Source organism: Pelodiscus sinensis, chromosome 27, assembly GCF_052426305.1.
Source record: "Pelodiscus sinensis isolate ZL-2025 chromosome 27, ASM5242630v1, whole genome shotgun sequence".
NCBI classification, from domain to species: Eukaryota; Metazoa; Chordata; order Testudines; family Trionychidae; genus Pelodiscus; species Pelodiscus sinensis.
The window spans coordinates 7,750,850-7,777,610 of NC_143078.1; the positions used below are offsets into that span (position 1 = coordinate 7,750,850).

At 44.0% G+C, this 26,761-nt stretch overlaps 1 protein-coding gene and 1 non-coding gene across 2 annotated transcripts; both read left to right on the forward strand.

Moving 5' to 3' along the window:
• The first annotated feature begins 1,954 nt into the window (after positions 1-1,954).
• LEMD1 (LEM domain containing 1) lies at positions 1,955-26,254 on the forward strand. Its single transcript, XM_089773676.1, has 9 exons — positions 1,955-2,093; positions 13,655-13,820; positions 15,921-16,046; positions 18,526-18,599; positions 19,533-19,620; positions 20,218-20,312; positions 22,192-22,287; positions 22,699-22,787; positions 25,856-26,254. Exons 1-9 carry the CDS (start codon positions 2,028-2,030, stop codon positions 26,121-26,123), a joined length of 1,068 nt encoding a protein of 355 aa, XP_089629802.1. The 5' UTR covers positions 1,955-2,027; the 3' UTR covers positions 26,124-26,254.
• On the forward strand, positions 2,247-2,318 carry TRNAW-CCA (transfer RNA tryptophan (anticodon CCA)). Its single transcript has one exon. It is a non-coding gene; the product is annotated as a tRNA-Trp (tRNA).
• Positions 26,255-26,761: the final 507 nt, after the last annotated feature.

A 26,761-nucleotide genomic window follows, 5' to 3' on the forward strand; every position in this document is an offset into this window, starting at 1 on the left:
AAAGTTAAGCATGCAGGGATCAGCAGCATACATTGTAGTCACATTTTCTAGAAGTGACTAGTGATTTTGGGGGCTTTTTTCTGAGTGTGCCCCATTTGAAGAACATACAGGAGCCTGGTTTTCAGAGCTCAGTGCTTTTAGCAAATCAGACCGCTTTCGAGGTCTCTCAAGTTGGGCTCCCAAAATCACTCACACCCTTTGAAAATATTGGCCTACACCTCATGGTGTTTGCAGGATTTAGGGATGTAAAATCCCATGTAATTGGTTAACCGGTAAAAAGGAATGTTTAACCAGTTAGCCAATTAAAGGGGAAATGGGCGGGGGGACTAGAGTGCCCCCCGCTGCTGAGGACAGGGGCTGCTTCAGCCAGCCTGCAGTGCCCCTGCCTGCAGCGCACCTGGACCAGACCCACGGTAGGCTCCAATGGGCTTGGGGCACAGGACTCAGGACGGGGGTAAGGGCAGGGGCCTAGGAGGGGGGCTCACTGGTTGCCCGCAGGGAGGAGGGTGGTACTGCTCCCAGGGCAGGAGGCCGGAGCTGTATTCCCTGGCCGCTGGCTCCTCTTAGGGGAAGGAATGTAACCTCTCATCCTGCACTTAGATTCAGGTAGCCAATCTTAAGAGAATTCAAAAAGGCAATGTTACAAATGGGACCCAATTCTGCCAGCTCTTCACACACAGAACTGCAATTCCACACCTGAAGGGCTTGCAGGATCAGACTGCTGGTGGAGCTGTCTGTTTTGTATCAATGGACGTTTCAAAGGATGGGGAACTTGGGCAGATACTTCTTACATGTCTGACTACAGAACTATAGTAATGGCTTTGGCACACATTTCCACACTCACCACTGTCACTCCTTTATCGCTCACTATGGGGAAACGCAGGGAGGTTAAAGAGACATACAGAGTACACATATTATAGCAGTGGTTTTCAAACTAGGGGTTGTGATCTAGTACTGGGCACTGGGTCTCCTTGCTGCAGGGGAACCAGTGGGGATGCTAAGGCAGCTCCCTGCCTGTCCTGTCACTGCAGACTGTGCTGTGCCCCAGAAGTGTCTGGCAGCAGGCCCAGGTGCCAGGTTGGGGTAGGTGGAGGAAGAGCACCTCCGCATACTGTCCCTGCCCTGAGCACTAGCTCCCCACGCCCATTGGCTGGGAACCTGCTGCTGGCTGCTTCTGAGGGCAGCATGGTCTGCCGTGCCAGGAAAGGCAAGAAACCTGCCTTAGCCCCCTCGCTGCACCCCTGACAAGGAGCCACTCGAGATAAGCCCCCCACTACACTAACCCTGACATCCCCAAAGCCAGACCCCCCTCCTACAGCACAAAGCTCCTCCTCAGCCCCACCCCAGAGCCCATATGCCAGTCAAATGATGTTGGGTCATGGGCATCACAATTTTCATCAACTGGGTCATGAGCAAAAAAGTTTGAAAACTGCTGGACTACAGTGATGAGGAGTCTCCATGCACTGCACATTTCAGCATAAGGACTAGCCCCAAACCAGAGAATTCAATAATACAGAACAGCAGTGTAAGAATGTAAATCCCAAAGTAAATATTCATAAATACAATAGGATAGTGATTAAAATAATACATAATAATACACATGAAATACAATTATGTCTATGGGGAGACAAATGCTGATGTACAATAGAAATTTAAATATAACATGCAATGATACAAGTTAGTTCTGAACCCAGAGTTTTCACCTTGAGCTGAGAACTATAGTCTGGGAAAACTCAGTGCATCCAATACAACTTCAACCCTGCCCGTACGCGTCCTGTTCCATTAGAGCGCAGGCTGCATGGGAATGGTATAGTCCAGTAGGTAGCAGATCCCCTCCGGTGTTAGTACGGTCCTGTGGGACGTGGTAGCGAGTGGCAACCATCGCTGAATCCAACCCCTGTCCCCCACCCCCACCCCGCGGAGTTGGTACCGCCCAGGGGGCGTGGCCGGGCGGTGGTTGGCTGCGAGGCGGCCCGGCGGGCGATTTGAAGGTGACGGGGACGGGGGGGCGGCCTATCAGTGGGGGCATGTGTGTGGGGGTGTCGCTGTCTTCATTAGCGGCCGCCGGAGGGGACGGCGAGCGGGAGAGCGAGGTGAGGGCTGCCACTAGAACGCGCAGCACCCTGTGGATGGGGTGGGGAGAGAAGTTGAGGGGGAAGAGGAAGCACGCATGCGCCGAAGTTGAGTGACGCAGGTGGCCTCAGACGCGCAGCCTCTTCAAGCGCTGCTCCAGCCCCGGCTGCAGGGACCTCGTGGCGCAACGGTAGCGCGTCTGACTCCAGATCAGAAGGCTGCGTGTTCGAATCACGTCGGGGTCACGGTTCCCCTGCCTGCAGGGGTTCATTTTACACCCTCAGCCGAGGAGGCAGGAGGGAGCTTTCCTTTAGTGTAGTGAGACCCGGACCCAAAGGCAGAGCGGGGATGCGGCAGTGTTTGGGGGGGGGGCACTGGAAGACAGCTGGGTGGGGTACCCCAATAAAATAGGGGACTGCGGGTGGAGGTACTTGCAACCCCATTGCAATGGAGGGAGATGGAGTCAGTGGGACTCCCCTAAGCTGGGCATAGTGCATGGGGGTGCAGCTACAGTTCAGCGGGGGAAGGGAGGGTCCCCAAAGCAGTGGGATAGAGGGAAGGGTAAAAAGTCCCCAAATTGCAGCAAACAGCAGTGGTGGGGTGCAGAGTAGGGCTCTGGGCAGGAGTTACCCCAAGGGGCATTTTAAGACTTGCACTGATAAAGCTTGTCTGCCCTCCAAATATTGCAGCAAGCGGCCCAGCTACAGAGCTGCCCACATGCTATTTTAGTGCACACACCTCCCTCCCTTCCCCATGCACTTCTGCAGAAGTAACCCACCTTCCCAGCAGACAACAGCCATGGCTGCTAGAGCAATTTTTATAGTGGGGCTGCTGCGATCCATGGAATCAAACTGTAAATCCTACAAATCTTGGGACCCTCTTCAAGCTGGGGGTGCTGCAGCACCCTTCCCCCCACAGCCACACCCCTAGTTCCAGCACCTGTGGCAGCAGCCAGGTAGGTGGGTGGGAGGGTGGAGGGAAGAATTCTTCCTTCATCCTAGTGCTGCTTATGCTGGGGATGGAGTAATAGGTTTCTTCACTCCCCTCTGTGCTGTAGTTAAGCCAGTTTATTTTTCTAGTGTAGACTGGGCCACAGAAATGCCGTGCTAGATAGTCACTCATCAGGCAATATACCGTTCATCCTTCTACACTATTGACCCCTTTCTTAGTAATCATTGCACTGCTGTTCAGCCAGGGTTGTATGTTCCTGCCCTTTGGGTGAGGAGGCCGCACAGCTGACTGGTGACTTCCCCTGAGCAAGGGTGTTAACCAGTTTTATGCCTGCGTGCCTACCTCCTTTTAAATATATTAGTTTTATGTAATATGTTATGGTTAGATCGGGATCTACTGGTAGGTCTTGGAACCTCTGACAGGTGATCTTGACTGGTTTGGCCAAGAGGCTATCGAGTGCAGCTCTTCAGCTGCCCCTTCCCCCAACTGCTGTGTAACTCCTGCCCTTTGCCTTGGAGCTGTTCCCCTCTCCCACCCTATATTGTGTCTCCACAGAATGGGGATTGGGGGCACAACAGGGAATGAGAGAGAAGGAGTTTGCTGGCTGCTTTTCAGAGTGGTGCAGGGCCAGGGTAGGAGGGAGCCTGCCTTAGCCTCACTGCACCACCACACAGGAGCCATCTGTGGTAAGCAGTGTCTAGCTGGAGCCTGATTCCCTGTCCCAGTCATGAACCCCCTTCCTACATCCCAAGCCTCTGCCTTAGCCCTGAGCCCCCCTACACCCAGACTCCCTTACAGAGCCTTACCCTGAACCACCTCCTGTACCCCAACCCCTGACCCAGGCTCAGCTCAGAGCCCTTCTCACACTCCAAATCCCTTAGCCCAAGACCAAAGCCTGTGCCCTAACCCTTTGCCCCTGCCTAGTGGAAGGAAGGATGGGGGAGGGAGGAAGGATGGCTGGAGTGAGCAGGAGCTGGGCCTTGGAGAAGGCTCACTAACAGGGGCAGCCTGTGAGACTAGGCAGTTGCCTAGGGTGCCGCCGGCCCGGGCACCCGATGATGACGTCACAGGATGCTGGAGCGCCCCGTGATTACGTCACAGCCATTGACGGCGAGCATGCGGGGGCGCCAACTGCGCCTTCCACCTAGGGCACCAGCTGCCGCAGCCGGCCTCAGACTGCTCCTGGGCACTAAGGAGGTGGGGCAAAGATATTTGGGTTTGAGGTAGATCCTGGATTGGAGACCAGTGGGTTACAGTATATATTCCTACAGCATTCTTCATTCTCAGCAAATTCAACTTGAAAAGAGGGATCATTATAGATGCAAATCCTGGACAAGTACTTGTGTTGTCTAAACACTGCACTTGTGCAGCACGTCTGGTACAATCCACAGCTATGTTAAGATGCAAACCACTTAAGCAAAGTAAATTGACACTGTTGGGTTAAAATTACATGGGGAGTAAGTCTCATTTCTTGCCTACATAAATTACACCAAAAATTGAAACAACCTTAGTCATTTGCCTCTTTTTCTCTTTAATTGAATTATTCTGCTAGTTAATTTCACTCTGGTAATCTTACAGAAACTTACTGCTAGAGTGCTTAAGTTACAAACAATTAGAGGATGTTTACATCCTAACAAAGCTGTTTTACTAACACTTCTTAAACAGGAGATTTCCTGGGTAATAGCTTTTTTTCAAAAACCAAACAAGAAAAATCTCCACAAATCTAAATTTGGGGCCTGATACCATCTACTTTAAATCTAGCCCTGAGATTGTTTTAAATTATTGCACCTGTTTTTGAGTTCCTCTGTCAATGTGTACAGTTTCACAAGCAAACTTTCCAATTTTTAAAATGTTTTTCCCGTCTCTGCTGTTTGAAATACCCTCATACATATAACAGAGGAAACTAAATATAATTGGGGAAACGGAGACAATTTCTACATAAAGTGTGGCTGTCAGCTTTCACCTTTCAATTTATAGTATTCTTAGGTGTTTATCATAACCGCAGTAGGGAAATATACTTTCTGGCAGAGTAGTCGTTTTAAAATTGAAAGTGGGTCTCTAATTGCTTTTGACAATATTGCGAATGTTATACAGTCTTCTCAGTGGATTGAGCATTGTCAGATATAAAGTCTGGGTAACCACAGCTACCATTTGCTGTGAGTACATGGCACCTCTCCAGAATAGTAACTTGACCCAAAGCTCTTGAAGTCTGTTGGTGAAAGTAGGGAAAAGTTACTTGTTCCCATAACACGAGAACTAGGAGTCACGAAGTGAAATTAATAGGTAGCAGGTTTAAAACAAAAGGAAGTATTTCTTCACGTAATGCATAGTCAAGGAGTTCCACAGATTGCCAGAGGATATTGTGAAGGCCAAGAGTATAACAGGATTCAAAAAAGCTAGATAAATTCATGGAGGATACATCCATCAATTGCTATTAAGCAAAGATGTGTAGGAATGGTATCCCTAGTTTTCATTTGTCAGAAGCTGGGAATGGGCGACAGGGTAGTGATCACTTGATGATTCCCTGCTCTGTTCACTCCCTCTGGGGCACCTGGCATTGGCCACTGTCAGAAGACAGGACAGATGGACTTTTGGTCTGACCCAGTGTGGCCGTTACGTTCTTTTCACTAACTTCAATAAGTTTTGGTCCCGATAGTCGGTGCTGTACAAAGCCTCAAAGCAAACTTAAGCAATGCATTTTGAATAAGGTAAACAAAACCAGCAGTAACTATTAGCTCACCAGATGGTCCTATGACATGACATAGTTACACAGAGCTTTTTGGAAAGTCATTCAACCAGTGGTGGCCTGGAACAAACAATGGAGCCTAACCCTCTTAGCCTTCAAAATGAAACATCTTGAAGTGTGCACCTGAATTTCCTTCAGCCTTGGTCTTTAGTGCTCTACTATTCATTTAAATGTTCTTGTTTAATTGTTCACCAAATCTCTTAGCCTTAAAATATCATGAACAAAAGTTGTTTTGGGCATAATCTGTTTCCACAATAATTTCTATGGGTTTAAAAAAGTCTATGCCTAGCCTTTGTGGGATCCAATGTGGCACACATCCTTGCCACATTGATGCTAATAACCGTATGTTTGGGCTTGGGGTTGTGTTTTAATTGTATGCCGTAAGGCAGGAGAAATTTGAGGCAGGTGAATAGCATCTCTTCAAAGAGATGAACTAGTAAAGACATGCATAAAAACAGATGGAAATCAGTCCTTTCAGTTTTCTGCTACTGTCTGAGGTCTTCATGGAAATAGACTTTGTTCAGATGGCCATTTGAAACGTTGTTCATTCAGTTTGGCTGACTCCTTTGTTGCAGTAATGGATTGTAGATGAAGTGAATGTGCACACTCACCCATTTCACATTGTGTTACACTTGCATTTAAATGGAATGTGGCTTCCAAGGGGTGGGAATTGAATGCAATTTAAGATAATTGTTAGCTACGTTTGACTCATAAGTGCAGGATATGTCACTGAAGGCCCCCAGCTTTTTTTTCCTTTGTCTTAAATAATTTCTTTGAAACGTGTGGCATTCTAAGGCAATCATATTTTTACTTAGGCCTTTAGTGAAAGGTGTTTCTCGCTGTCTATTTTAGAAATATGTGCCAGTCAATCTGTATGTCTGTCGGTCTGTGAGTTCATTTGTTCAAGAACTCCTAAACAGCAAGAGCTAAGACCACCAAATTTGGTAGGCAGCTTCCTTTTATCCTGACTTAAATCAAGGTCAGGATTTGGTTGTGCCAGGACAATGGGATGTGCCTGGAATTTGGTTGTTTCCATAAAATGGAAAGGGAAGGGGTCTGGAAAGAGGGACAGTTATACTGTAGAATGACCACAGGGGGCAGCAAGGGGCCAGAGATGGGGACCAGGACAGCTATAACCCCCTTGGGGCAGTAGGGGTGGAGAAAGGGCTAGCTATCTACTATATATTTCAGAGAATTTGTGTTTCTTTGTCCCCCAACTGGGGGACATACACACCTCCCTGGCAGTGCCCACTGGAGCTATAGTGGCCATGGACAGGCACTTCTCACCTTGTCCCAAGCTGCTATGGTGAAAGAGGCGTGGGGTTGTCCTCTCTCCCTGGGAAAGCCTGCCTCCTGAACCCCACATCCCCAGCCCCACCCCAAAATGATTTAAATGAAGAAAAACAAAGCTTATTTACGTTAAGGACCCAAGCAATGCTGGGTAAATCTAGTAATAGTAGGACAGAAAGCTAGATAAGGCGTTTTAAATATCTCCTCCAGAGCAGGCAAAATGATGTTACTATAATGGGCAGCTGGTTGGAAGGGGTGTAGTTTCTTGTTTTAGATAGGGGCTCAAGCTTGCCAGGTATTTAGTGAATATTAATTTCTAGCTTTGTTACTCTGGAGTCCAAGGACAGATTGTTACGAGGCCTGTGAGTGGTAAGGAATAAAGCATCTGAACAATATTAATCACCTGCCATGAGCTTGGTTAATCCAATGGATGAGAGACTATCAGGCCTTTAAAATGGCTTTCTGTGTAACTATCCTCTGCCATTTAATGTTTTAAAATGAACTGGGACACACAACTCTTACGATGACTTAATTCCTAAAACACCCAGCAGTCAATGACTTCTAGGTGCATCATAGTGTGCAGGCGTATTCTCTATGGTCTGTTGGCCTGAGCTTTCTCTTGCCCCAAGCATTTCCACCAATAGATCTCTTCCCCCTTCTCTGGGAAGACTGTTCCACATTGCAGCTGATCAGTTCTATATGAAGTTTTCATGAACATTCAGTCTCAGGCAGCTATACATATTTAGTTCCCTCAATTTTACCTCCTAAATAAATCTCTCCAGACTCTTAATCATTTTTTGTTGCTCTTCTGAATTATCTTTGTCTTAGTAATTACTTCACAGTATCCTTTAATCAAGTATTTTAACTAATCCCTTTTAGTATTGAGGTGTCCAGAAGTGAATACAGTATTCTAGTCATGCTTTCAATAGCGTGATATAAATAGAATATCTTTTTTTCCTTTTCCATAGTGTGATTCCTCTACAACTCTCAAAACACTAGCATTTCTGCTCCCTTTGCTATAGCTTCTAGAACTTGGTAGGCATCACATATTCTTTTGAAGAATTATTTCCATAAATATCTATTATGGGTTAGCTTTTCCCATGTGTATTTACTTGCTTTCTGCCAAAGATGCATCTTATATTTCTGTCCTCGTTAAGCTGTTATGCCATTTTCAGACCTCACTAGTGTACTAGGTTTCTTCTTCCCAGCCAAATTCCTCCTTGTAATGAACCTGCAGTGAAGTCACAATCTGGTTTGACATCAGTCTATTACCATGGAAATTAATGATGTCACAGATAGGTCACTAGAATTTTATTCTGGGCACTAAGAGCAGGGCCGCTTGGGCTTTTAGAAAGAGGAAGCCCTTTTAACATCTGTAGCTGTTTGAGTCAGAACTTCATATGATCATGTGAGAGGGTAAGTGAATTTGTCTGGAACATGAGAACATTTCTCCCATTTCCAAGCTGTTTCTAACATGGATCTGTAATTCCCATCAATGGAGCTCTCCCAGTGGAGTGTGAAAGATTATAATTTTGACCATGGTAGAGAGTCAGCCTTAGGAAATGATACATCCTTATTTTAAACTGAAATGAGGGTTATGGGGGTTTTTTGCTTTTTGCAGGGATACCTTTTAACAAAAAAAATTGCTGATAGACTTGGAGGCACAAACACATTGTTAAATAGTGACATGAAATATCTAGACTTGATTGTTGTAAAATCCTGCACTTTGTAGTTAAAAAGTGTAGGTCCTTTAGAAAATTACCCTTTTTTACTACAGAGAAATTAAAACAGGAGTTGACTTTGTGTCCTGGGCTTCAGCCAAGAGAGAAGAGATTTGTTGAACTACACTGAAATATAGGTGCCTGGCTGGCTTTCTGCATGAAAAAATAAGTGCAAGCTGTCTCAGATGACCCATGAGGGTATTTGTTCTAGAATTTTCATTTGATACTTGTTGGTCCAATTAATTTTCAAAAACTCTTCAGGATGAATTTTTTTTATTAAAACAGATGTAGTGAGGGGGCCAACCGTTTGCTGCTCAGCTCCTATTGGAAGTGTTCTTGGATGCCTAACTCCCTTGTGCTGCTTTGAAAATCCCAGTCTAAATATAGAATTCCAGAATGAGACAGAAGGTCTCCACTTAATGTTCCTGAGGCAACTGTGTTTAAATCCGGCATCTGCATAGCTAACCATGTGATGTTAAACTGGGCTACTTTGTGTGTAGTTGCTACAGGTTGGGCATCCCTGGTTCAGCACCCTCGGGAACTCACTGGTCCCGAATAAGGAAGTTTGTTGGACCAGGTGAGATCAGCCACTGCTCCCCTAGTCTGGCTGGGTTTCCGGCCCTGGCTGAGCTCCCAGCTGCTGACCATCCTGCAGCCGGGACTCTCTGGTCCGGGAACATCCATGGTCCTGCTGGAACATGGATGTTATCAGACCAGAGAGACAGGTTTAGAGAGGTTAAACCTGTACTAGGTCAATTTAAATTTTTATATCAGTTGAACTTGCACCTGCACATTTCGACTAGTAAGTGTCCATGGTGGGGTTTGTAGCAGTTGAGCAAAATCTGTTTTTAAATTGATGTAAATTGTGTGTGGACAAGCTCTGGGTAATGGTAAAACTTGGCTACAATCATTGAGCAGTTTTTTTCCTACAATCATTGAGGGGTAACAGAATTTTCATCTCAATGATAGAGGTCACAGGGTCTTGAATTAGCAAGTACAGGCAGTCCCCGAGTTACGTGGATCCGACTTACATCGGATCCGCAGTTACGAACGGGGCTTTTCTCGCCCCGGAGGTCAGGAGCGGCGGGACGCCCAGATGCGCCGCGGTCCGCCGCTCCCGTCCTCCGGGGCGAGAAAAGCTGCTCCCTGTCTCCCTGGTCTGCAGGGAGACAGGGAGCAAAGCCTTGGAGCACACCCGCAGTGGGACAGCTTGGGCACGCTTGAGCTGTCCCCCTGCGGGCGTGCTCCGCGGCTTTGCTCCCCGTCTCCTGACCAGCAGACCAGGGAGACGGGGAGCAAAGCTGCGGAGCACGCCTGCAGGGAGACAGCCCAAGCGCTCCTGGGCTGTCCCGCTGCGGGCGTGCTCCAAGGCTTTGCTCCCCGTCTCCCTGGTCTGCAGACTAGGGAGATGGAGCAAAGCCGTGGAGGACTTGGGCGGTCCCGCCACCCCCGTCTCCCTGGTCTGCTGGGGGGGGGGGAAGAGTGTAGCTAGTGCCCCCCCCCCCCCCCAGCAGACCAGGCTTTTCTTGCCTACCCCTGGGGTAGAGCAGCTGGGGGCTGCCGGGTTGGTCCCACAGCGCCGCTCCGGACCAACCCGGCAGCACCCCAGCTGCTCTGCCCCAGGCGTCCTGATTCAGCCGCTGCTGGTCAGTTTCAGCAGCGGCTGAATCAGGACGCCTGGGGCAGAGCAGCTGGGGTGCTGCCGGGTTGCTCCAGTAGCGCCGAGGAGCCGCGCTACTGGAGCAACCCAGCAGCACCCCAGCTGCTCTGCCCCAGGCGTCCCCAAGTCAGCTGCAGCTGAAACTGACCAGTGGCTGACTACAGGAAGCCCGAGGCAGAGTTGCTCTGCCCCAGGCTTCCTGGAATCAGCCGCTGATCAGTTTCAGCAGCAGCTGATTTGGGGACGCCTGGGTTTCTTAAGTTGAATCTGTATGTAAGTCAGAACTGGCGTTCAGATTCAGCTGCGGTTGAAACGGATCAGTTTCAGCAATGGCTGACGCCAGTTCCGACTTACATACAGATTCAACTTAAGAACAAACCTACAGTCCCTATCTTGTACATAACCCAGGGACTGCCTGTATTGCAGGACAAAAGTCTACAAACCTGTTGAGTGATTTGGTTTTTCTAATTAGGCAGTGATAAATCACCAACCATGTGTCAGTTTAAATTAGGGATGTGAAAGATGAGCCGGTGGGTGTAGGAGCAGCTTCCTACCTGCCATAGGCAGGGGGTTGCTCCAGCCCTGCGGGGGCCGGCTACAAACAGGGGTTGCTCTGGCATCTGGAGCAGCCTCTGTCTGTGGGGAACCTGGCCACCCAGTAGACAGGAACTGCACTGGCTGAGCAGGAGCAAACTCCTGCCTATGACAGGGGATGTGGGGGAGGGGGTTGCTCCAGCCTGCCCGCCGCCCTTCCACCCATACCCCTTTTAGTGGGTTAAACATAATGTTTAACCAATTAAACAGGATTTTACATCCCTAGTTTAAATTGGCTCTGGTCATTTTCTGACACACAATTGTATTGCAGCAATAGTAACTGCAATATTAAAACATCTCTGGTAAATGATGGGTAGAAATGTGTGATCCTGCCCAGTACATGGTTAAGTTCAAGTCTCCAATCATAAATGAGCAGCGTAAGAACTTGAATTGATGTCTGTAAAGTATTTATTTTCCTGTGGTGTAAAGTATTAAGGATTGGTTGAGTGTGTTAAGACATTTGGTAAACAGGAGGAGAATTTGTGTATTTGGAATATCCCCATTCTAATGCATTATAAACTAGTCTGGAGATGAAAAACTGGATTGTCTGCTCCAAGCTATAAACTGTTTGAGAACTGTCTCTCGGTCTTGCATAGCGCCTCAAATGCTGATGACAAGTGAGTAAACAATAAATACATATGAAGTGCACACAGAGGTCTGTTCTGTCAAAAATGTGGGCTTGTCTGCCAGTGTTTCCTGTGCTGTTTCTAAGACTTCATTCTTACTTTCACGGGTAAATGGGGAGGAAAGATCAGGTGCTCAGATGAATGCAATGCTCTGTTTTTATAAAACTATCATTCCGTAGTGCCTTCCATGTGGGAATCCTCTCAGGCTTTGTAAATATTAATGAATTAAACCTCACAACATCCCTGTGAGGCAGGTAATTAATCTCCATTAGGCAGATGGACACAGAAGCCACATACACCTTATGCAAGTGGTTTCATTCGGTCCTATCCAACTGTTCTGTCAAGGTAGAATTGGGTAACATGGTACCCAAACAGAATTTGGAAAGTTGTGTACACTGTCTCCTAAGCCTTTTCTTCCTGCTATTAAAAAGAAGGGGAATTGAATGAAAGAGGCAGTGCTTTTGTGCCTTTCAAATATCTGGATCTCTACAGACTTTCTTCCAATCAGAATGGCACCTGTTATAGTCAAAATCAGGGCACAAGAGACCAAGCCATGGAAGAGCAGCTGTTGCAGGCAGTCATGCACAATATTTTTGTGCTAGAAATGAATCATTTAGGCTGTGTAATATATATGGAAATGTGCTGTGGGAATGTCACTCTGGTACTTCAAAATAACATATCTTATTAATATAACCCAGACAGAGCCCGTCTCTGACTCTCAGATCTTGTAGCCCTTCCCTTTACTCATAAAGGCATAGGCAATCTGCCTCCTAGCTCTAGAAGTGTTACTGAAGATTATTAAATCTACATACATACAACTTTGAAGGAGTGGCAGGCCTGAAAGGAACACTTCCCCATCACTACAAATGTAAACTGAATGATGATGCAATATTTTTTTAGGTTTTTGCAGTGGCAGACAGCAAAAGGCAAGTGACTTAACCCATATTTCTGGTGTCAGAGGGGTAGCTATGTTAGTGTGTAAGGGTATGTCTCCACTTGCCCCCTAGTTCGAACTAGGGAGGCAAATGAAGCATACCCAAGTTGCTAATGAAGCGCGGGATTTAAATATCCCATGCTTGATTAGCATATTCGCAGCCGGTCGCCAATCAAGCATGGGATATTTAAATCCTGTGCTTCATTAGCAACTTGGGTATGCTTCATTTGCCTCCCTAGTTCGAACTAGGGGGCAAGTGGAGACATACCCTGACTTAAAAAACAAGTAGTTCTGTGGCACCTTTGAGACTTACAAAAATATATATATAGTATCATGAGCTTTTGTGGGCAAAACACACTTCATCAGATGAGCTGGAAGTTGGAGTGGAAATAACAGGAACCCAAAATTTATAACAGTAAAAAGAAGGGAAGAAAAAAGTTACCTGTCAAGTTACCCTGTACATATTTCTGGAGCATTGATGACGGACAAGGAGGTGAAGAAAGCAAGGAGGGGAGGAGGAGAAATGGTTTATAAGATCATAGGATACTGCAGACAATGGCGATTGGCACCATAAAGGGATACTCCAAATTCTCTTCTAAACATTTTTCATGCCGGCCTAGAGATTTAGTAGCCATTATTGGCCCATACTGTATGCTGGATAAAATGGTAAAGCAGATTGCTATGCTAAAACTTCCAAGACACAGACACAAACACACACAGCATTTACCTCATTTCTGGAAGTCTCGTCTGAAATTTGAGCATGCAATATCTTGTTCCACTTAGCTGTGATTGCCAGTTTAAATAAAATTTGCTACCTATAATTTGCCACCTAATTCTGTAATGAAAGTTCTAAATCTATAGACACTGAAATCTGTGATGAAATACAGAACCACTTAGAAACCATTTCATCAGTGGCAGGAAACCCAAAGTAGCAATGTAACTATTCCAGATTGTATTAATCATGTCTATATATTTGGATAACAGAATGTGCAGAGCAATAGGATACGTGTTTTTTCTGTACTTAATGTTCATGATGAATTCTCATATCTTATTCCAAAGGTTCTGCTGTTGGAAAAGATGGCCCAAGTTACTGTTGGGGTGATGATAGAAAAGAAAGAACAAGAAGACCAAGACACAACAGACGGAATGAGCGTTAAACTACTGAGTGACAATGAATTGCAGGAAAAACTTCTCATGTATGGTGCTGACCCTGGACCAATACTACGTATGCATCAATTGAATAATAGTTGGGATTGGGAACAAGTCAGGAAGTACAATCTAGTGTAAAGTGTCTTTAAAGTGAGAAATTTGTCTTATGTTTTTGAATTGGGTTGAGACCCAAACAGGCCTGTTTTTTCAAGAGCTCAGCTCCCATGTAAGCATCTTTGTTATTCACCAACAAGGTTGCTGGCAATTGGGCATCTAACATAGTGAATGCCAGTGAAAGTGAGGTAGGATCAGAGGCTAAAATAGGGAAAGAACACATTAAAAATACTTTAACAAATTAAATGCCTTCAAGGCATCAGAGCCTGATGAAATGTATTCTAGAATACTCAAGGAGCTGACTGAGTAGAGGTTTATCCTTGAAAAGTAATAGAAGACGAGAGAGATTCTGGAAGCCTGAAAGGGCAAATACAGTGCCCATCTGTATAAAGGGAAATAAGGATAGCCCAGGAAACTAAAGTCCAGTCAGTCAGCTTAACTTCTGTGCCATGAAAGATAAAGGAGCAAATAATTAAGGAATCCATTTGCAAATATCTCTAGAAAATAAGGTGATCAGTAACAGCAAGGATTTGTCAAGAGCAAATCATGTCAAGCCAATCTGATTGCTTTGTTTGACTGGTTAACAAGACCGTGGTTTCATGCGGTTTTGCTGACAGTGGGGTAACTTTTCAACAGATTTCCTCGTTTTTTGAGGAGTGCAGGACCGGTAAAAGTCACCCCGCTGTCGGCAAAACCGTGTCTAAACTGTGGTTTCAGTTTTGAAATGGCACCTGTTCGAAACAGCGCCAGAATGTGATTATGCAAATGAAGCATGGGATATTTAAATCCCCACTTCATTTGCACTTTTGATGTGCTTTATTTTCATCCCTCTGCCAACAGAGGTGTGTAGTGTAGACCTAGTCTTGGTTTTAGTAAGGCATTTAATACGGTTTCGCATAACCTTTTATAAGGTGGGTGCATAACTGGTTAGAAAACCATTCCCAGAGAATAGCTATGAATGGTTCAGTCATGCTGGAAGGGCAAAATGAGTGGGATCACCTTGGGGGTCAGTTCTGGGTCCAGTTCTGTTCAATATCTTCATCAGTAATTTAGATAATGGCCTAGGGAAAACACTTGTAAAGTTTGCAGATGATAACAAGGTGGGAGTGATTGCAAGTGCTTTGGAAGAAATGGTTTTAAATAAATAGGGTGAAATTCAATAAGGACAAATGCAAAGTACTCCCCTTGGGAAGGAATAATCTATTGCATTTGTACAAAATAGGAAGTGACTTCCTAAGGAGTGCTTCGGAAAGTGATATGAGGGTCGTGAATCACAAGCTAAATATGAGTCAGTAGCATGGCACTGTTGTAAAAAAGCGCAAACGTGATTCTGGGATGCATTAACAGGAGTGTTGTAAGCAAGACATGAGAAGTCATTCTTCTGCTTCACTTTGTGCTGGTTAGGCCTCAACTGGAGTATTGTGTCCAGTTCTGACCACCACATTTTCAAGAAAGAAGTGGTCAAGGTCCAGAGAAGAGCACCAAAAATGATTAAAGATCTAGAAACCATGACCTCTGAGGGAAGATTGAAAGAATTGGGTTTGTTCAGTCTGGAAGAGAGGGGACATGAGAGCAGCTTTCAAGTACCTAAAAGGTTATTAGAAGAAGGAAGAATGTTCTCCTTAACCTCTGACAGAACAAGAAGCAATGGGCTTAAATTGCAGCAAGGAAGGTTTAAATTGGACATTAAGAAAAACTTCCTACCTGTCAGGGCGGTTAAACACTGAAATAAATTGCCTAGGGAGGTTGTGAAATATCCAGTATTGGAGATATTTCAGAGCAGGTCAGACGGACATCTGTCAGGGATGATCTATGGTGCTTGGTCCTAATTGAATGCAGGATACTGGTCTAGACAATCTCTTGAGGTCCCTTCCAGTCCTAGGATTCTATGATGCGGCCAGACATTTTGTATGTGCTTAGCCCTTATTCTCAATTGAAACTGATGGATGTTGAGCTTATTTGAAAATCTGGTCTTGAATTTCAGGGTTTTGTTATGTATAATAAAACAAATTGCACAGCAAACCAATTGTTGTTAATCCCCTTGCATTATGAACTGTTTTAGCTTCTACAAGGACTCTTTATGAGAATAAACTACTGCAGTTGGTGAATCCAAGTCCACAAGGATTTCGTGATAAGCTAAAAGAAAGTGGAGATCTTGATCGGAGTTCAGGGAGTGAGGAAGAAAAAGGTACAGGGTGATACTTTTGGGAAGCCACTGTTTCAGATATACTATTTTCATGTCTGTGAGCATTTGCTAATCCATCATCTTCACACACAGTCAGTTACTATTACTAAGTGAAATTTCTTTTTAATTGCTTAGGAGCCTAATTTCCATTCATTTCAATGGAAGTTAGGCCTGTCTGAATCTGAGTGCTTTAGCACCTTCAAAAATCTGGCCTTACATGATGTAGGCACATTAATCCTGTTGAAGCAATGGGATTTATGCTCCTGTTATGCTAGAAAATTAGTGTCAAAGGGGAGCTGTGTTTGTCTGTACATGTAAAAACAAATAGTCCCTGTGGCACCTTAGACTAACAAAAATGTATAGAATCATGAGCAAGACCCACTTTATCAGTTGAGTTGGAATGAAAATAACAGAATAGAAGATATGTAAAAACAGCAAAAGAAGTAGCTATCAATTGTAGGACCCGTGTTCATGAGGCTAATTAAGTGGGCTGGATGTTTCCCATTCATAGCTTTTGATGTGGAAATGTGAATGTCAAAGGTAGGGGAAATTGACTTTGTAGTGCATTAATCAGTTAATGTTGTTCAAACACAGGGTAACAGTGTTAAATTTGTAGCTCATTCTAGTTCAGCAGACTCTCTCTGAAATTGGGTGGTGACATTCCTTTGTAGGAAAATAGCTACTTTCAAATCCATGATTGAGGGACCAGGTAGGTTAAAATGTTCCCCTACAGCTAGAAAATTAGGTCATCATTGTCACTCAGGTGTGAAATCCACGCCCCTCAGCATGTAGTTAAAACTGATCTAAATCCCCAAGCAGCACTACCACATCCGAAGAAAGCAGCATGCCAATGGGAGAATCCCTCCTCTCTGGTGTAGGTAGTACCTACATAAAAAGGCAACAGTGGTGCAGCTGTGTTGTAAGTGTAGATGAGCTCTCATGACATTTGACAAGTCTGCTCCTCAGTATAGCATGGACTATGTGCTAATCCACGTGTCTGAAATTATTTGACATGTTACTGATTGTGATTTTTTGTGAAGAAACTAATGGTATTGCAGTAGCTCTGAGTCTTTGCAGCAGAACTCCAGAGTAATTTCTTAGAGGTCAAATTGTGTTTGTTCCAGATCTAGTATAGACCTGGGTTTGGGGTCAGTTTGTTGCCTTAACTCTATGTTGACCTAACTCTGTAGAGTAGACCAGATCTGAGACCTTAGCTATATTTTTATAAAAATGATGGTAGGGGCATGGTTCTTATTTACACTGAGGCTGCTTTACAGCACTCTGAGGAGCAGATTCACAGCTGGTATAAATTATGTCTTCTTGAGGATCTGCTTCTGACATAAAGGGTCTTTAAATTGGCCCACAACTTGATCATAACTGGGAATCAGGCCCTTTATGGAAAATGAGACTATCTATTGTTAAATGAGACTTTTAAAAGCTGAAGATGTGTAAATTGACACCTTTTGGGGCCTAAATCAATCTGGGTGGGAATTGGGAAAGCGGCTTCTTCCATGAGAGGTTTTTCTGTGACTACCTGCTGCAGGGTTCCTTGAAATGCCTGGCATTGACCACTATTTCACAGGCTACTGAGATTGATGATCCCGTGGTCTGATCTGGCTTGCAACTCCTTTGTGAATATCAAGAGACTTGAAATAGCTTCAAAGGGAAAAATAGATGTAGGGTTTTCTCTTGGCAGAAGTGTAACATTCCACAGTTCAATCCTGAAGATCTTTTTGAGGAGTTATTTAGAACTGAAAATCAAGGGTTTTTTAATCACGTAAGCCTGCTTTGAAGTTCCTATCAAGGAGATAGCCAAACCTTTCATTTATTTTACTGGTTGTAAGGAATTGCTAACTTTGTTCAAGCAATTAGTTTGGTGGAGCAATTTCTGTGGCTGTTTGGAAACAGAAGTTCGAAAATCCTGAGTGGATTAAAATGTTTTGAAAAATACAAAATCAGCAGCTGTGCATCGGACTCACTGACAGTGTAGCAGCTGTCATAAGAGAAGTATCTTCTTTGTACCTTGATTGAAAATAATTTTAAAGGAAAAGATACTTTACTAGTTCCACTGCATAATGCTGTGGTATGGATAAGGAACTGTTAATTTTCCAGACATGATTGCCAGTATGTGAATACTGTTCTGACATCTCTCCTGCCCTGAAGACTTGAATCTAATGCTCTGTAAGGAGACAGCTAACATTTTGGTATTGCCTTTCCTCACACCTTCTCTTCTTTGTATTTGTACGGTGCCTATCACCATTGAATCCAGGCACCTGACTAAATTTTTGTATATGTTTAAATTATTTGTACATGCATGAAAACTATTCCTATAACAGAATAGTCCAGTGAAAGCACAGGGGAATAATTAAGCAAAGCAGGTGCTAAAGACGACTGTCCTATTGCACTTGTTTTGAAGTATTAACTTCAGCATAATTTACTCTTTTAAGGCCCTCATTTATTAGATTTTCCTCCCTGCATTCAGAGACCAGTACTGAAGTAGTCCTTGAAACAAAAGATTTCAAAGTGACAGCAGCTTGTGCCACTGGCTACAGTAAAGTAAGTAACCTACTAATGCATGAATATTTTATGTATCTGCTGCTACATGCAGGAAACTTCAAGATAATAGAAACTGATGTTCTTTGTATTAAGCTCTTGACAAATTCAGCAATTACCACCAATCAGATAATTATAGCATGATTCTATGGCACAACTTCTACAGTGCTGCCCAAGGAAATCTGCTGTTGGAAATAAGTCAGCTCGGGTGTTTAAGAATATGCCAAATTGAATTTCTGATGTACAAAGTACCCAAGTAATTATAAATGCTGATTTACCAGTGTGTTTAAAATACAAAATTAACTATTGAATATCAACTCAATCCCCAGTGTTTCACTATATTAAATTACATTTAAGCTTAGCTTTTTAAAGGGACACAAAGTGGGGTGAACACTCTGGTGTGAAAATGAGTTCTTATAAACCATAGGACCAGAGACGTCTCATCTCTTAACGGTTCCTGTATGGTACCTGTTGTTGCAGCATCAGCGCACCTGACAATTTTAGTATATTTATTCTCCTACTAAGAAGTAGGAAAGTGCTGTTATCCCCATCTTACATTATACTGACGTGCAAAGGGAGACTAAATGACTTTCCCAAGGCTGCACAGGGAGTTTATGGCAGGACATGGAGTTGAATCGGAGTATCCTGAATCCATGGTGACTGCTCTAACCATTGTGTAAGGCATCCTTATGTTTCCATGCGCTTCATGGGGCAAGAATTCCTAATTAAAACAATTGTTTTCTCAAATGATGCAGGGCAATGTCTGGAGAGTATAAATGATGAAAAACCTTACTACGATATGATGGCTCTATCTGCAGATAGAGCTGCATCTCTTTCTAGTGTGCCGTTTGAAAAATGTGGGATTTAATTAGGGTCACTGTTAATGAAAGTTGCCAACAGTTCGCAGCATTTTCTGTGGATTTCTTTTTCTTATAGGCTCCATTCAGTGAAGTTTCGGAACGCCACAAGAAACTGCTAGCACCTGATGCAGATTACAGTCTTGCCAAGATAGTGGCAGAGGAAAGTACATACCCTCCCAATAGCTGACATTAGAGCAGAAACTTAAGTAGCAGTCTATCTTAAGAACTGCTTTACATGTCTCATTTGCAAAGCACAAATTATTCCAGATTTACATTTAAAAAAAAAAAAGCAGTGCACAGTAAATGAAGGTGTAGACTTATTGTGGAAAAAACTCTAGTAATCATTTCAAAGACCATGTCCTCCCTAAAGCAGGGTTTGATCTTCTGGAGTTCGATTTAGTGGGTCTATTTAAGATTTGCTAAATCAAACTCAGATGGCAGCTGCCCCATTGGCAGCTGATATTCCTGCTGTTGTGAGGAGTAAGTCAGCCTCCCGCTGTGGGGGTGGCGGGGAAATTCAAAACAAGGTATGTCGACTCCAGCTACATAATTAACATAGCTGGAGCTGGGTATCTTGATTTGACATTCCCTTTTAGTGTACACCTGGCCTTAAATACGCACAAGCTGTAAATTGCAAGAGAATAGTCTCTTGTGCACTATGTTCTTGACCTTGATATCTCAGCTTTGACCAGGAGAGGATTTAATTAGGTATAGATTGTTTACACGTCCAATTAATGCCTGTCTTGGGTATTAACAGCTAGAGCAAATATTGCCAGAGGATAAGTTGCCAGCACATTGGACACAAGGACAGAAGGTGTCCGGTGGTAGCAGTCCCCAGACCACTCGCAGGACAAAGGTATTCTGGGACCAATTAACTTACAGAAAACTGGCTTTTTTTCCAGAAAATCTTCCAAAAGTGCTATTTACAAAAGTGTCCCATAGCAAATAGTAGTAAAGCAAAATGCTGCAAATCATGCCTCCTTGAATAGGATGTAGCTACCTAATTTTGCTTTCCTTGGGCTTGCATTTGCTCCCTAATACAAATCTTCCCTCTTGCCTTGATTTAAGACAGAGAACCTCAAAGGTGGGCCCTTAAAACAAGCAAAATGCACACATTTGCCTGCCTTCTTGTAATGAAATTATTCAAGGGAACTTGTGCATTGAACAGAAAATAATCCCAGAATAATTCTGCTTTGCATCTGCAAATCAGCAAGAGGTGATCTTGAAACTGCGCGGTGTTCACTTAATGACTGTATGCAAGATGTTAGTACAGAACAGTTCAATTTGTTTTAGGCCCCTGTGCTGCAAAGTCTCATTACGGAGCAAAAAGTTAAGCACATACCTACATCTTTGCCAGATAGGAGCATTAGAATGTAATGCCTTTAAAGTTAGAATAGCCGGAAGCTAAGACTAAAGAATCAGATGGCTTGGTAATTGTTTCTTCGTCATTTGGTCTGAAGCACCTGGCACTGGCTGCTATCCAAGACCAAATACTGGGCTAGAACAACCACTGACCTGCCCTAGTTTGGCTGTCCTTATGTTTGTAGGGCCACCAGCATACTGGGTGTCCAGTCCTGATTAAGGCCATTGGGTGCTATGACAGCATAAATATTGATAAGTTTCAGAGGGGGAACCATGTTGGTCTGTCTCTGCAAAAACAAGGAGCCCTGTGGCACCTAACAGATTTATTAGTCTAAGATGCCGCAGGACTCCTGGTTATAAATGTTGATCTCGCTGTTTATCTTTTTCATTCTGATGGGGTTTAGACCAGACATATTGTGTGCTTCAGCTTGTGGCCCTAGCTTATCCATACAAATGAAAACTAAATGGCAGTGGACGCTTTTTGTTTGGATCCGTGAATACTAGCCAGCCTTCCAACAAACTAACGGGATCTATCTGGAGCAGTGCCATTGCAGTCTTTTGAACAGAGAAACACCCGTTACTTGCCCTAACAAGTGTTACAGCTCTGAAAGCTTAAAAATCTTCATTCTCCCCACATTGTTCCATTTCTTGAGCTATGAGGGAAGGCTGAAGGAACTGGGCTTGTTTAGTTTGTAAAAGAGAAGACTGAGAGGGGACGTGATAGTGGTTTTCAAGTATCTAAAAGGGTGTCACAAGGAGGAGGGAGACAAATTGCTTCTTGTCCAGGCAAAAAGAACAATGGGCTTAAATTGCAGCAAAAGAGGTTTAAGTTGGACATTAGGAAAAACTTCCGACTTGTCAGGGTGGTTAAACATTGGAATCAATTGTCTAGGGAGGTTGTGGAATCTCCATCTCTGGAAATAGTTAAGAGCAGGTTGGATAGATATTTGTCAGGGATGATCTAGACCAGTGTTTCTTAAACTGTGTTCTGTGGTAGTCGGCCACCGAGAACAGAGTTCAAAATGGCCACCCTTAAAGGGGGAGGTGACTTTTTTGTTTGTTTTGTGTTCCTCGGTCTTTAAGTTTAAGAAACACTGATCTAGACGGTGCTTGGTCCTGCCGTGAGGGCAGGGGTCTGGGCTTGATGATCTCTCAAGGTGCCTTCCAGTTCTAGTGTTCTATGATTCTGATCTTTAACCCAAACTACTTTTTTTTTTTTTTTTTTTTTTATTGCAAGGGTGATCTTTGTTGTACTGGTTTATATGGCCCATTGAAGTAATGGATTTAGATCCTACATCCAGATACAAAGTACTGTTTACTGGGGGGGGGGGGAGTGTTTGTTTAAAGGAAACAGTAATCACTTGCTTTTCCAGCAGGGTAAGCTCACCCTAGACAAGAGCACAATGACTTATCGAACACCAGCTAATACTCCAGAGGCCACCGTGTTCGTTAAACAGAGTAGATGGCAGGCAACTAATCTCTTTTTTTAACTTAATCTCCTGGGTGGCTGTAAATCCTTCACAAGGTGTCTTTTGTGGTCACTACAGAGGAAAGTTACTTGAAGGCTGTTTCCACTCACTGAATTGCTGCTTATCTGTAAATAGAGTTTGGTTATCTTTACTTTCCTGGCACCCACTCTCCTTCTGGTTTTTTGTGATCGCAGCTCATGTTCCAGGCTAGCACTTGTCACAATTGTCCTTATTAATCTTGTTTCGGTAATTGTAAATCAACTCCACTCCAACAAAAGTTAACTAAGATAGTCTTCTTATCTGAATTATTCACAACTTGGTTAGTGATTTCAGTAGTTGGGAACGAGGAGGATCCCACACAAAGCCGCCTTTGCTAAATCTCCCACTATAAACTCTTTCTTCTCTTGCTAGGCAGCTGACACAGCAGGTGACTCAGTTGTCAAAGATGATGGTAAAGGTGAAACTTGGGTTCCTGATCCTCGCTCTCCCATAGGAATAAGGTAATGCTCTTCGTGAAAAGCGACTTACCAATGACCTCTCTTCCTTTAGACACCCTGGGCAATTGAATGGCTGAGGTTCCACCATGGTCTTCCATGGAGGGTGTGGTCTCTGATTAGAAAACAAAAAGTGTAGTAGGCAGTAGTGGTGAGGTAGGAATGAAATACAGAAAGCTTATGACATACACAGTCAATTCCTAAAATGTACATTCTCACCACCTGTCAGTCTTTTCATAATGTGTTTGGGGGTTTTTTAGCCAAAAGAATGCAGAAGTTGCAAGTTAGTATATTGAAGTTCTTGGGTGATCCAGCCAATGGACCTTGAGCTTGGGGGACATGTTCATGGTTCAGTGGATTTCTTTCTCTGAGGGCATGTCTACAGAGCAGGGCTAAAGCTGAAATAAGCTACAGGAAACCCCCGACATGTGACTGCTTGAGTTCCGACCCCCCCGCACTTACAACCATTTTTGTAGGTGCAGAAGGGGCTGAAACCCCCAATGTATGTCCTCGGCCCACACTTATGGTGCCTTTCGTAAATGAGGGTTCGAGTTATGATGCCCCCGACTTGCGACGCTTCCCCAGGAACCAATCGCTTCGCAAGTCGGAGCCTGCCGGTACACAACTTGAGCTAGGTCAAGTGCATAGCTTAAGCTGAAATAGCTTATTTCGGCTTTTGTCGCTGTCTACACAGCAGGAAGTCTGAGGGTATGTCTACATTAGAGGTTTTTTTAAAAAAAGGCTGTTTTTCCAAAAAAAGTCATTACGTCCACACTGCAGTCACATTCTTTCGTAAGAAAATCGAAAGAACAGAGGGGTTTTTCCAGCATTGGCAATCCTCATTCTATGAGGAAGAAGCCTTCTTCCGAAAGAGCTCTTTCAGAAAAAGGCGTGTGTGGACGGAGAAGAGGGAGTTCTTTCAGAAGAAGAGGGAAAAGGAAAAAGCACAGTTGCCCTGGTGGGCACTCTCCGTCCACAGTAATCACAGATGAAATGTGAGAGAACATCCACGCTGAACGGATGCTATCTTTCGAGAAAGCAGATGGCTTTTTCAATGCACTTTTGCAGGGTGGACACTCTTTCGGAAGCTTTTCTGGAAGATCTCTTCTGGAAAAGCTTCTTCCGAAAAGCCTGCAGTCTAGATACAGCCTGAGAGAGCATTCTTCCTCCTACTTCCCTTACTCCTTGTAAAATGAGAGTTACAGGAGTTGAAGTAAGAAGTCCTCCAGCTCAACTTTATTTTGACATTGTCGAAATAACTACTAGTAGTGTCGATGCGGATTATTTTGGAATTACGTCATTTATTCCAAATTAACATTACTGTGTAAACGTATCCTGATTGCCCTTGAAGCCACCATTTATAGACCCTTGTGACATGGCTGTTCAGCGAGGAAGTAGACAGATATGCTGCTAGTTCATTTCACCTGAGCTACCAAACAGCTCAAAGCTGGTGATGAATTTTAGTCACCTCTGATTGACCTGAGCCATTGATGGAGAGCTGAGAGCAAGCATAACTGGTTGAGTCCCTTGTCCATAAAGTAAGCATGATGATAACCCTTGCCTCTTAGACTATAAGGCCTTTAGGGGGAGAGATTGCCTCTCGTGTATGTACAGTGCCTAGCACAATAGAGTTCCAGTATTGCTGGAGAATCCTAGATGCTATAGGAAATAAAATAATTTAGTAGTAGAAAGACTTTGAACTGAATCTATTCACTAAGGCTACATCTACACTGCAGTGTTATTTCGGGATATCAGAGGTATCCCAAAATAGCTATTCCGTGTCTTTTGAGCGCCCCTGTTATTTCAAAAGAACAGGCTCAGTATTCTGAAATTCCTGTAAATCTCCTTCCATGAGGAGTAAAGGACATTTCAGAATAGCAATTTATTTCAAAATAAATGCTGTGTAGACAGCACCATATTTCAAAAAAATCAAAATAAGATACGCAATTTGCATAGCTCAAGTGCAGTGTAGACACACCCTAACATCCACTCTTCTTTGCCTTGAGTTTCATTGGAGAGAAAACACTGACCCCAACTGGACCAGAGCAGGAGACATGCACTGTTCTAATGCACACACCAAAGAGCTGGTGTAGCTGTCATTTTTGCAGCAGCGAATGTCTGGAAGGGGCACCTAGCAGGCTGCCCAATGGTATCACAACAAATGCACATCTTAGCTTCTTTAATCTGAGGGTTGGCATCCAGCTTATAAACGTGGGCCATCTTTGTTTCCCAAATCCATTACTCATCCATTGAAAGGAGTGTAGAGGAATGGGGCTGTTTGATTTTTGTAGAGTGGCCAAAGCAGCGTGTAATTTTTTTTCTAACTTTTTAGAGCTTCTTATAAGAGCCCGTGTCTCCTGCTACTACATTAGAAGCCTTGTTAAGCTTATTAAACTAAAGAGTCCAAATGATGTGTGATTTTGCTTCTGCTGGGTGTCATCCAGAGAACAGGGTGTCCCATTATCACTTTATTGCCAGTGTTAATGCAACAAATAGTGACCAGATGGAAAAAGCCCATCTGAGAAAGTATTCCTTCCATTTCTATGGTAAGGAAGGGCATGCTGGCCCATGCTATGTTAAAATGAACTACCTGGCTGGCTGTAATGGATGCTAGGTGGTGTTCCCTCTCAGCTATGCACTTGGGTAGCCACCCAGGAGAGATTCAAATACCCTGTTGATTAGCAGAGTGTCGGCAACTGGCAGCATGTGTTACTACTTGTAGTGCACATGTCTTGGTGCGCATAACATTTATTCTGCGCATGGATGGAAAAAATTAGAGAGAACATTGGTGCCCATCTGGTTTAAATGATCTTTGGCTGTCTCCATATATGCAATTCACAGAAACTGCCTCCTTATGGTCACCTAAGAACTTGTTTGATCCTACAGAGATTTGCTTCAGCTTTGACTGTATTTGAATTTGTCTTGATTACAGAAAACCTGATCCCCCCCCCCCCCCCCAAGTGCTATATTTCTTTGAGCCTGTGTGCTGAAGTTTGAAAGGTAACCGTGGTTAGACGGTTAGAGGTATGGATTTAAAAAAAAAATTGTCTTCAACTTTACCATCTTTTTCACAGTCCTGCTAGGAGAAGATCCGTGAGAGAGAGTGGCCCGTCGACACAGGATACTATGGAAAAGCCCCCAGTTGAAAAGGAGAAGCCTCTGGTGGAAAAGAAGCCCATGGGAGTAGCATTAGAAAGGAAGGCGAGCCAGCAAGGAATCCTATCAATGCCCATAAGGGTTGCTATACTTGCTGTCTTTGTTTTTGTTCTCTTTGTGTATGTAACAATGGAAACCAACCCAGACAATCCATTCACGAACTTCATCCTGGGAAGAGGGTGGTAGTGCTGTCTTGACACCTAGCTAGGGAGCGTTCAGTAGTGACTGCAAAACAAATGCAGATGCCTCTTTCACTCCCTACTTACATGTGAACAAGCTCTTCAGGTATGCATTAAAAGGCCAACAGGAAAAAAAAACCTATAGGCACAGTGTTTTCTTTGTCAAATGTTCAGAGAGGTTCATATTAAGTCTTGGAGACTCAACTTGCTCTACAATTTCTCACCTGCTCAAAGGGAGATGCCCGTATCTCGTAATCAGATTCATCAGTTCATCCCCCCAGAAGGTTTATGGGGATTTTTCTCAACTACAGTGGCTGATCCTTGTTTTTCCAAGAAATTAACACTCTTCTATTGATCTGTTGCCCCCTTGTATTAGAGAAGTGCTAGCTCCAGACCTAGAAAACAAATTACACACCTCTGACAAGCAGGGCAACAGCCACAGTTGTACTGCAATGAGGAGCAAGTCTCTGGTTTCTTGCAAAGTGCCTTTTTGCATCTTGGCTGTTAATTCACTTTTTTCTGCACTCCTCAAATTCTGGATCATATCAAAAGTTTGGGTACTGTGGTTGCCAGCACACTCGCATCAATATGTTTGCTCCTCATTTAAAGTTCAGCTCTATTTTTTTTTAAATATAGAGAAGATCC

Excerpts from the sequence above, each read along its gene's own strand:
- LEMD1 (XM_089773676.1), top strand. The coding sequence starts at position 2,028 with ATGTGTGTGGGGGTGTCGCTGTCTTCATTAGCGGCCGCCGGAGGGGAC. Across the intron at positions 16,047-18,525 it reads AGGGAGTGAGGAAGAAAAAG|AGACCAGTACTGAAGTAGTC; the intron begins GTACAGGGTGAT and ends CCCTGCATTCAG. Across the intron at positions 22,788-25,855 it reads CGCTCTCCCATAGGAATAAG|TCCTGCTAGGAGAAGATCCG; the intron begins GTAATGCTCTTC and ends TCTTTTTCACAG.